The following is a 10,277-nucleotide window of genomic DNA, read 5'->3' as shown; positions in this document are numbered from 1 at the left end:
AAAAAAAAAAGAAATCTACATGATAAGCACATAGAACAATTGATAGGAAGATACTTGCTTAATAGATGATTTCTAGATTGATACATGATAGACAGACAGCAAGGTTGTGAGCCAGAGTCTCGTTTCCTGCATCTGTAATCTGAGGTTACTGCAACTTCCACCACTGGAACTCAGCAATCTCAGCATGAGACACAGAGGGAAAAAGATCTCTACTGTGAACACCTAAGAAGGCAACCCTGCCTCTTTTGAACAACTGAAACAGAAAAGAAACCAGAAACAACAAAGAACTGGCCATAAACCACTCTGACAGGGAGTTTTGATCATCGTGACGCAGCGGACAGCTCCCTGCAGTATTTGTCCCTGCTCTCATCCTCACAGAATTCCTGGTTTCCAATACTCTTCTCCTGGTCCTGGGCCCCTCTGCAGGCCTCTGCTCTTGGGCTCATACAACAGGAGCAGCAGGTTCGGTAGGGCTCAACTCTTGATCCTGTCTGCAGAGACAAGGCCTCGGAACTGTCAAGGGCCACCACATGATGGCAGCAAATTCCTTGCCCTGCTAGGATGGGTCAACCCCATTCTTACAAATCCTGTCAATCTTGTTTATTCTGTGCTGCTAGTTGTGACCCCAATCAAAAGTCTTCCCAAAAGGCCCCACCTCCATTGCCATGCCAGTATGCGCAGAAGACAATATAGGGAGCTCTTCCTAGTCTTGAGGATGGAAAAAAAAAAAAATCCCATCTCCTGCTTGGGATGCTATATAATTCTGTCTTAAAAAAAAAAAAAATAAGTAAATAGGACCTTCCCTGGTGGCACAGTGGGTTAAAGCACAGCACTGAAAAGTTAAAGCATGAGTTCGATCCTCAGCCCCGGAAGTGATCCATGTGGTGTGGCAGACCTCTCCTGACTGGCCTGCTGCTCTCCTCAGCAGTGTACTTCGTCAGTTAGCCTGTTCTGCTCCCCACTCTGTTTCTAGTGACTCCTTTCACTTTCCCTGCACCTCTGGCCTGTACCCCAGTTCTATATGCAGAAATAAATAAATCTTTATAAAAAAGTAAATAAATCAAACCACTCACTTTGTCCTTCAATTTTTTCTTTTTTTGCAAATATTCTGCTTTTTCTTTTTCTATTTGCTCCTCTGTGTCTTGAGCAGATTTTTTATGCATTTCTATTTCTTCTTTCTCCATATTTATTTTGGTGTAAGTCTCATTGATGAAGACTGTGGTTGTAGCTTTTTCTGCCATTGCATGATTGAGGGACAGGACCACCTTTTCATGCTGGGTCACCAGCTTATCTTGCTTTTCACTAGGAGAAAAGAATCACTCATGGCATCCTGAGAAGCATGGATCTTAGGAAAGGAATTTAAGGTTTGCTCAAGAAGGTAAGCCATCTCAGAGAGGGAAATTCAAAGGCTGCTTATTTTAGGATTGCATGTGACTGCATGGTGAAGACAAAGACAGCAAGAAACCTGGAAGGGCTAATTGCAAGTGCTTACACTGCAAAATGCTATGTAGTCCTGTGTCACCCATCCATCCCACTTACTAGGCAGTGACTCTGGGATCCTTTGATAAAGTATACAACAACTTAAAGCAGTTCTGAACAGGAACTGGAGACTGCCAGATGATGGTTTGATGTGTTACACTGCCATATCAATCACACAACCCTGAGAGATATGGTGAATTTGAAAACAGATGAATATGCCATCACCCTCTGGCTACTTTCTGATGCCATTGCTGCATAGGCAGGGCCTGGGAGCAAGCTAGCCTTCCGCAGACGGGTGCAAGTCAGTGGTGGAGGGAGCTAAGTCCATTTTCACTATTCAGAGGCCGCTTGAAACCTAATGTGAACCTTCATATCTTTGCCCAGATGCGGCTGAATCTGAGTGCAAGAGGAGACATTAACTTCGTATATCCATCGCTGGCCCTATCTATCAGAGAAAGACCTGAAGGTTGCAAGAAACATCTCTCCTGGGCTAACCATAAAAGATTTGATGGAGGGACAATTGGTGCCATTTCTTTATTTTCTGTTTTTAAAAACTTTTGCAATGTAAAGGACCATTCCTTTTCCTAGTCCCCGGAGCTAAAGTCTTTAATCCAAGGAGTTGTGGTGCAGGAAAATGCAAACAGATTGCTGGTACATTTATTTTTCCAGAGGGCAACTGATCCTCCTAGATGCAATGAAACAAAAGCCAAGTCAGAAGGGTCAGGAAAGGAGGCTCTATGGGCCCAGTAGAGGAAGCTTCCTAAGGATGAACCAGCATAGGCACCAAGTAACAAGTAAAAGAAAACAAGTCAAATCAAAAAGCCTAACAAAGCAACAAACACATAAACAAAATAAAAACAGATTCTTAAACCACAGGAACAAAATAGTGGTTACTAGAAGGGGAGGAGAAGAAGAGTGCTAAGCCAGGGCAAAGGGATCAGTTGTTTGATGGTGGACGGAAATGACTTTGGTGGCCAATAGTAATGTGGCTTATCCAGATGTTGATTTATAAGGCTGTTCACCAGAAACCTCTATAGTGTCATAAATCAATGTTACAAAACTTCTATTGCAAAATACAAGGCTTCTCTGAAAAACAAAACCTAACTAGGGATAGTGTGATGGGTTGAGAAGAAAATCTTCAGAAACCCAGAGTGGGGTGACAGGGAAACCTACCTCAGGGCCTTGTATATATACCCTGTTTTTGAGGGCTGTTCAGGGCACATGGGTGTCTTGATATATATCTTTTCTTCTAAAAGTGGATGCAGCAATGACATTAGCTTGGTGATGCTAGCTCATCGAACAACCTGGTTTTGATTTGTCTTTCCACAAAGATTTGTCGACAACACAGATTCTCAGGGCCACCAGCAGCGGCATCACCTGGGAACTTGTTAAAATGTGACTTCTTACCAGCAACTCCTTGATCTACTAAATCAAGAAATTCTGGCGCAGGAGAGTAGAGTCCCAGTAATTTGTGTTTTAACCAGCATTCCAGGTGATTGTAATGCACATTTAAGTTTGAGAATCACTGGGTTGCAGGGGTCTGATGGGGCTGACTGGCTGATAGGGGGAGTCCAGCCTAAGTATTAACTTCCACCTCAATGGTTTAAAAACTGCTTAGCACCATGTAGTCTGGTGACGGGGGTTGGCATGTGTCCAGCACAGGTCTGTGCTCTGAGTCCCCACCTGGGGCTGCAGTGTGCAGTATTTGGCAAACTATGTCATCAAGGGATTTCCTTTTCATGGAGCCTCTCCCAGAACAAGAGTCCTGAGGGCTTACTTTGGGGAAATGGTCCCTGGGGCCAATCTGATGCTTGGATATCATGTTACCAAGCAACCTTTGTGATTATTTTAGCTTTCCGGGAAGATTCTTTCATTATGCTGAGGGCTCTGACAAACTGACATTCTGATACATTAGTTTTCTAGCTTTGATCACAGTGCTAATTATTATTCAGGGTGCTTTCTATTTTTCCTGTTTCAGAATCCATCTCTTTCTTGACCTTCCTGAGAAGGTCAAGACTTGTGGTCTCTATTTTATAGATGGAGAAAATGAAGCCACTAAGGGTGAATCTCCAGTCTGATGAAAGGAAGTAAAAGAAAGAGACAAATAGGGTGTCATATCCAGCTCTAAATACAGTTATACATATAGGCTCATTTAATCACAAAGTCTAGAGCCTTCTTCTGGGAACCAGTCCTACTCTCAATATAAGACTGAATATCTTTAAATTACTAAACTAGATGTCATGCATCTGGTTTAATGATATATTTTCACTGTAATGCTCAGCAAGAGTCCTTGTTTTGGTAGGTGAGGTTTGTGAGCTGAGTTCTACTGAAAATGGAAATTACAGCCACGTGTGCATTACAGGTGGCATGAGAGGCGGGTGTGGCTTGCAAACTGTCTTGGCAAGTGGGAGGCTGGGGCCTCTGAAACTTCATCAGTCTTGTGGCTGTAGTAGCTGAAGATCTTCAGCTCCCCCTTCCCAGCTCCTCAAAGCTCTGTGCCTGTCAGCAGCCCGAGTCCTTTCCACAAATGACCTCTACCTCCAAACTTGCCCGGTGCCAGTCCAGACTAGATGGCAACCTTCTTAGGACAACTTCCCCATTCCAGCCCCAGACCCCAACTCCCTCAAGTACTGAATTAAAAAACAAAAACCAAAACAACCTACCCCAGTTCTTCATTTCTTTTTTCCATTTCAATTATTGTCCCCTTCAGACACTGTATTTCATTATTCTGGTTTGTGACTTTCGTTTGCAATTGCTTTTTCTCACAAAGATTTAATCTGCGAGCATCTCTGACACATTCTTAAAAGTAAATGAAAATGTTACTGAATTATTTGAGAACTAGCACAAGAATTAATACTTTTGAAATCATGAACAGCTTTCTCAGAAACATTCTTCCACCTGTGTTCCTGTGCCAGTCACCTCTTCCTCACCCCTTTAACCTCTGTTGATTTTACCCATTGGGTATTTCCCTGATTTCAGCAGCTGCTCTGGGACCAGGGTTCTGCAGGCTCTGACAGCTATAGGCTAGTGCAGCCAGACTCCTGCTCTCACTTCCTGTCTGGGTTACCCCTGTCACCTCCACCAGGGATTCCCTCAGACACCCATATCCCTGCATGTAGGAAAGGTAGGCCAATGTGGGCTTATTCATAGACAACACTCTTGGCAGTGGGGAAATGTGCTTACCCCAAATAAAAAAAATTAGCTCAAAATAGATCAAAGACCTTAATGGAAGAGTTAAAACTACTTAGGAAAAAAACATAGGGGAAAAAACTTCATGACATTGAATTTGGCAATGATTTCTTTGTTATAACATCCAAAACATAGACAACCAAAGCAAAAAATGAATAGGACATCAAAATTTAAAACTTTTGTGCATCAAAAGTCACAATCAATAGCCCAAAAGGCAATCCATGGTGTGGAATGAATATTTGCAAATTGTATGCAGTTGTACACCAGTTAACAACATTTTAGTCAACAACATCCAACATATATGACAGCCCCCATAGACTATGTCATATAGTTAAGGTGTGCAACAGGCAATACCGCCTAGGTTTGTGTAGTTACACACTATGATGTTCACATATATGACAAAGTCAACTAATGATGCTTTTTTCAGTATCTCCACTGTTAAGTGATGTGTGACTATACCTGATAAGGGGTTAGCAGCCATATTATCTAAAGATCACCTACAATTCAACAAAATAGACACTGGTTTCAGTGATGGGCAAAGGACATGAACAGATATGTCTTCAAAGCCATGCTAATGGCCAACAAACACAAGAAAAGGTGCTTAAATTGCTAATTATTAGGGAAATGCAAAACCACAAGAGAGGCCAGGCCATATGTATTGGGATGGCTATCATTAAAAATCAAATACTGGTGAGAATGTGGAAAGACTGAAATCATCCTGAACATCATCAATGAAAATGTAAACTGGTATACCTGTGGTGGAAGCAGTCTGGCAGCTTCTCAAAAGTTTAAAGTGAAAGGATCATATAAATAGATCCTGCATAATCTAGCAATTTTACTTCACTATAGGACATCCAATAGAGTTACACACCTTTGTTCATTACTGCATTCAAACAATATCCAAAAGGTGGAGACAAACCCAAGGGTCCATGAAAGAATAGATATATAAAACATCACTTACACTCTCTTACACACAATTGACTATTGTTCAGACTTTAAAAAGAAAAATTCGGACACATCCTGCAACAAAGATGAACCTTAAAGACATGCCAAGTGAAATAAGCCAGTCATGAGTTCAATCCCTGCCCCAGAGGTGACCCACCCACTGCTCCCCTCAGCAGTGTATTTCATTGGTCGGCCTGTTCGCTCCATTCTGTCTCTGGTGAATCCTCTCACTGCCCCTGCACTTCTGACCTGTACCCCAGTTCTGTATGCATAAATAAATAAATCTTAAAAAAACTTTATAAATATCAACTTGGAATGGGCGGATCCATTTTTCTTTAGTCCATTTAAACACTAAATTTTGTAAATTCAAGCTATATATATATATATATTATTTTTACTTAAAATTTAAGGAAAAATTATTATGGATCCCATCATGTTTGTATACTCTTTCTAGCTATAGTTTCCCACTATTAAATTCATCTTGATATTAAGTACTCAACTCTATTTTCTTATAAGATAAACTAAATTTCTACAGTTGGTAATCTCAAAATTACCTTCCAATTCTATGTTAATGTTAGTGGGAAGAGTTTCCAGTAGATAATATAGTCTACTGAGTTCCATGCTTTCAATTTCTAGAAGATCAATGGTGGTTTTTCTCATTTCTTCCTGAAAATTTAAATGACACATTTACCAAGTTAAGACACCAAAATAGTAAGATTGATTTTCTAAACAATGCTCTACAGTTGTCATAGGGGTCAAAATTTGATTTTCATTAAATATCTGCTTGTTTTAATTTGGAATAGAAAATGTGAAAAGAGGCTATTATTGATTTGCTAAGGTATTGTAAATTATCTTTTAATTTCTATTGATTTTTTCTGCAGTGCAGAAATTATCTTTCACTATGTAAATGTCTTTTTTATATCCATTTTCAGTCAATTGAAAAGTAGAACTAATGGCTAGCAAATTGAGAGAATTTTTTGTTAAATTTAGGATCAATTTTTTGTTTATTGATCTATTGAAAAAATATCTTGAACAGAGCTGATGCTAAAGTTTGATGAAGAAATAAGAAAGATTTAAAAAAAGCTTTATAGATAATACAATACCAATTTCTTAACAGCTACAGCAGTGTCCTTAAGAAAGGTCTTAGCTTCCTCATTGCATTTAAAATAGTCACTTTGTAGCGATTTTTCTAAAAAAAGAAATAAAAAAATTAAGGTCTCTTATTGTTCAAATTCTACTTAAACCTTGAAGAGCCAGCTCAGATATTAACTCAGAAATTACAACTTCTATATTTAAATTTCTATGGTATTTTATATTAATTTCTTTTATAGTTTACTTCCTACTTCATAATATTCTAATTTGTGTATATATTTCAGGTTTCTTGAAGACAAACTCCTCTTTCAATATTCCACCTTTGTATCTCATGGTTCAAGGGAGAAATCTGTACAGAAGAGCAATCAATAAATTCAGTAAATATTTATGAAAGAGCATACTATAACATGCCCATAAATCAGATTTAGGAATGTTTTCAATGAGTCTATCTCACTGACATGCCCTCAGATGTCTCCTTCCCTCTCACACAAGAGAGAGGCTTGTGAAATGTTGGCAAAGACATTGATGATAAGTTACAGGTGGGATGAGAAGAATAAAGAGAAAGAAAGGTAACAGGAAGAAAAAACAGAGGAAGCTTTATTTACCTCACCTTTGTCATCATTGCATTATAGGAACTTTGTCTCTGGATTCCACACTTGCACTCCCAGGTGTGAGATATTGGTGTGAGCAATGTTTTCCGTGGGTCATCTAAATTGATTCCTACAACCTTATGACGAATCCTGTTTCACAGGTGATGCTGAGGCCGTGTATATGTTCAAGGTCTCAGAGCCCATCAGTGATAGGGCCTGGATTCTAATGCAAGTGATGTGACTCGTGTCCATGCCCTTGTGAACATCATCATCCCTCAGAAGACAAGACAGAAATGTCTGCCCTCTATGTCATGGAACTTGATATCTCTTAATGACTAACCTCTCAAACCAAGAGAAAATCAGTTGCTGTGTTTGCAAACAGGGGTGGTTTCAGGAGGCACAGGCATGGCCTGTTAACTCCTTCCCATTCTTCAGTGAAATGAATGAACACAGATGTTCCCACTTGCAAAGGGACTGGAGAGCTCATACTTTAGAATGCACACTTAGAGCAAGAAAGCTTGATGAAGTTTTTCCTATTAAAGACTGAGGGCCCAGGAATTATTAGCAGGAAATAAAAATTGTTTCTAAGTACAAGGGTTGAATGAACATGCTCATAATACAAGGAGATTTGAGACTCCAAGTGTGACCTTGGGCACCGGTGAAGTCTCATCAGTGGGTACCCACCTTTATAATACTTGTCCAAGCCAATCTCACAAGAATTAGGAAATTAAATTAGCTCATTGAAGAAGAACTATTCCAAACAGTAATGTTACAGTAGAGATCACACAATTATGTTGAAGCTATGAGATGTTTAGTGAAGTAAGGGGAAATTTTGCAGAGGTGGGCAAGGAATGCCCTTTATTAGACTATATCTTACCTTCAACTTAAGCATTTAGCTTCTTTTTATACTGAGTAAGTAATTTTAAGACCACATCCAAAGTCTTTATCTGTCTAGCATTACTAAAAGGCAAGTAAACTTTTTAACCCTCTTTCTTCCTTTTTTTTTTTTAATTTGCCAGTTAAATTCTTTATGACAACATATTGAAGGAAATTAACTTGCAAAGAAAAGACAGGAAAGAACAAGCTGCCGTCAAGTGCATAGTCTTCAAGCATGGTGGGCAATCCCAGTGTCCGAGGGTCCAGTATTTGTCATCAGACACTAGCTGACTAGACCTGGGTCCCTCCCTTGAACTGGCGGGGAGCTGAACAGCAAGGCCCTCCCAGTCCTCCCAGAATCCCAGCCTCCTAGGAGTGGAGAAGGCCCTGCCCTAGTCAAGGGTGCCTGGGGTCCCCACTGAGGGTTCCTGAGGAGTACCAGCTCCCAGGGGAGGTCCCTTGTGACTCCCGGTTCTCACCCACAACAAGGAGCTGCTCCAGTGCATAAGCCGCGACCGAGGAGCCCAGGGTGGAAGGGATAGTGCATAACTCCAGGGAGGGGCCGGTGGAGACAATGGCCGACTGCCGCATCTTCTCTCCGCCGAACCCCGACTCTGGCGACCGGGAACTCAGAGCCATCTTTGGGCTCCTGCGAAGCGCCTACTAGGCCAAAGCCTGTTGCCACGGGCAACGAGGACGCAGAGGACCCTGGGAGCCAGCGCCAGACCAGAGCCTATGGTAGCTAGCCACCTTCCAGGTTCCCTTAACTTTGTCCACAAGAATGGAGCGACCCAGGGAGAATGAGACCCTCTTGCATCGTCACGTTTCCTTGCCCATTTCTTTAGTCCGGGCTTTGTGCCTTTCTCAGGGAAGCCTCGTTTTCCCTTGAAAGAGTCGCTCCAGGTGCAGCAGGAGGGGCTTGAGTGAGGTAGTTGGCTGCATTTTCATGACAACTTTGCGAAACAGGCTATTTATTAATCTCCAGTTTTAAAGGCAAGAAAGATGAGGCACAGATGATTAAAAGAACAGCCTGGAGTCACAAGAGGAAAATTTGGGGTTTAAAATGGGGTCTGCATACATCTTTCCACAATGCCGCAAACCCAAACAGCACTGACAGTCTATGTCTCTGGGAGTGGGAGTCTCTGATGCCACAATGCCATCTCTGTTCTCCGTTAAATCTTTCCCTGAATCTATTCCATCACTGAACACATATTGCTTTCAATCATTAATTTCCCTCTGTCTTTCCATCAAACTGTTAATTCTCTGAATGCAGGAATATTATTTGTTTTTCTCTGCATCTCCAAAACCCAGTTCAGCTTCAGTCTCAGATTGACTGTAACATTCATTCCCCTCTTCTCTGGCTGGTTAGAGAGCTGCACAGATTATTTAAACTTCCCTTTCTTAACTTTCAGTCACAGCTGACAAAATCAGAATGATAGCAAGCATGATGCTACCTCTCATTTGTTGAAGGCTTGCAGGGTTCCAGGCACTCATCCCAATGCTTCCCCTCCAGTAACCCACGTAACACTCATTAACAACTCTCTGAGGCAAGTGTTTTTGTAAATGAGGGTACTGTGAGCCTGTGCCAGAGTCACTGTGCTTTCAGGCCCTGAAACTTCGTATCAATAGCAGAACTCATTCTAGAATCAGACTCTTCAGCGCTCTGAGTCCCCTCTTATGCCAGAATTAATCTAGTCTTGGTATTCCGACTGCCCCTGGCCGCCTGTGCTCACCTCTTCAGGCAGGGGCAAGGATCCTGGAACCAACATTCCCTGAACACGCTTTCCAGTTGGTCTCCAGCTATGTCCACTTGTGAAAGACTGCTGGCCAGGAAATCACTGTCTACGTCTCTGGGAGTGGTGGTCTCTGACTGCCACTCTGATGGCAGTCACCCTGCTAGCTCCAGCAGGAAGGGGTTCCAACAGCTTCCAGCTGTTCAGTGTAATCCTGGCACGCAGGCATGGCTGTATGGGTCGGCATCGGACTAGGTGGTGTTATTTTGGGGGGTGGGGGGGGAAGAGATCAGAGAAAGACCAAAGGACGGAAACAGAAGAGTAAGGGGGGAAAGAAGGGGTAGGCATTTGGAGGTGTCAGTCAAGAACACAC

General features: G+C 41.8%; 1 protein-coding gene across 1 annotated transcript in view; it reads right to left on the bottom strand.

Annotated features, from left to right (window-relative positions):
- CCDC175 (coiled-coil domain containing 175) overlaps positions 1–8,810 on the bottom strand; it is a 50,274-nt gene extending 41,464 nt beyond the window's left edge. Inside the window, exons 1-5 of the mRNA XM_012724402.1 lie at positions 8,651–8,810; positions 6,717–6,802; positions 6,168–6,279; positions 4,143–4,278; positions 1,074–1,302 (exon numbers count right to left, since the gene is read on the bottom strand). Coding sequence (XP_012579856.1) covers positions 1,074–1,302; positions 4,143–4,278; positions 6,168–6,279; positions 6,717–6,802; positions 8,651–8,810 — 723 coding nt within the window. The remainder of the gene's footprint in view (positions 1–1,073; positions 1,303–4,142; positions 4,279–6,167; positions 6,280–6,716; positions 6,803–8,650) is intronic.
- Between the last annotated feature and the right edge of the window lie 1,467 nt (positions 8,811–10,277).

This window comes from Condylura cristata, unplaced genomic scaffold, assembly GCF_000260355.1.
Source record: "Condylura cristata isolate star-nosed mole 26May11 unplaced genomic scaffold, ConCri1.0 scaffold00013, whole genome shotgun sequence".
Lineage (NCBI taxonomy): Eukaryota > Metazoa > Chordata > Mammalia > Eulipotyphla > Talpidae > Condylura > Condylura cristata.
Note: the sequence above shows the minus strand (reverse complement) of the source record. Positions and strands in the feature narration are given on the sequence as shown.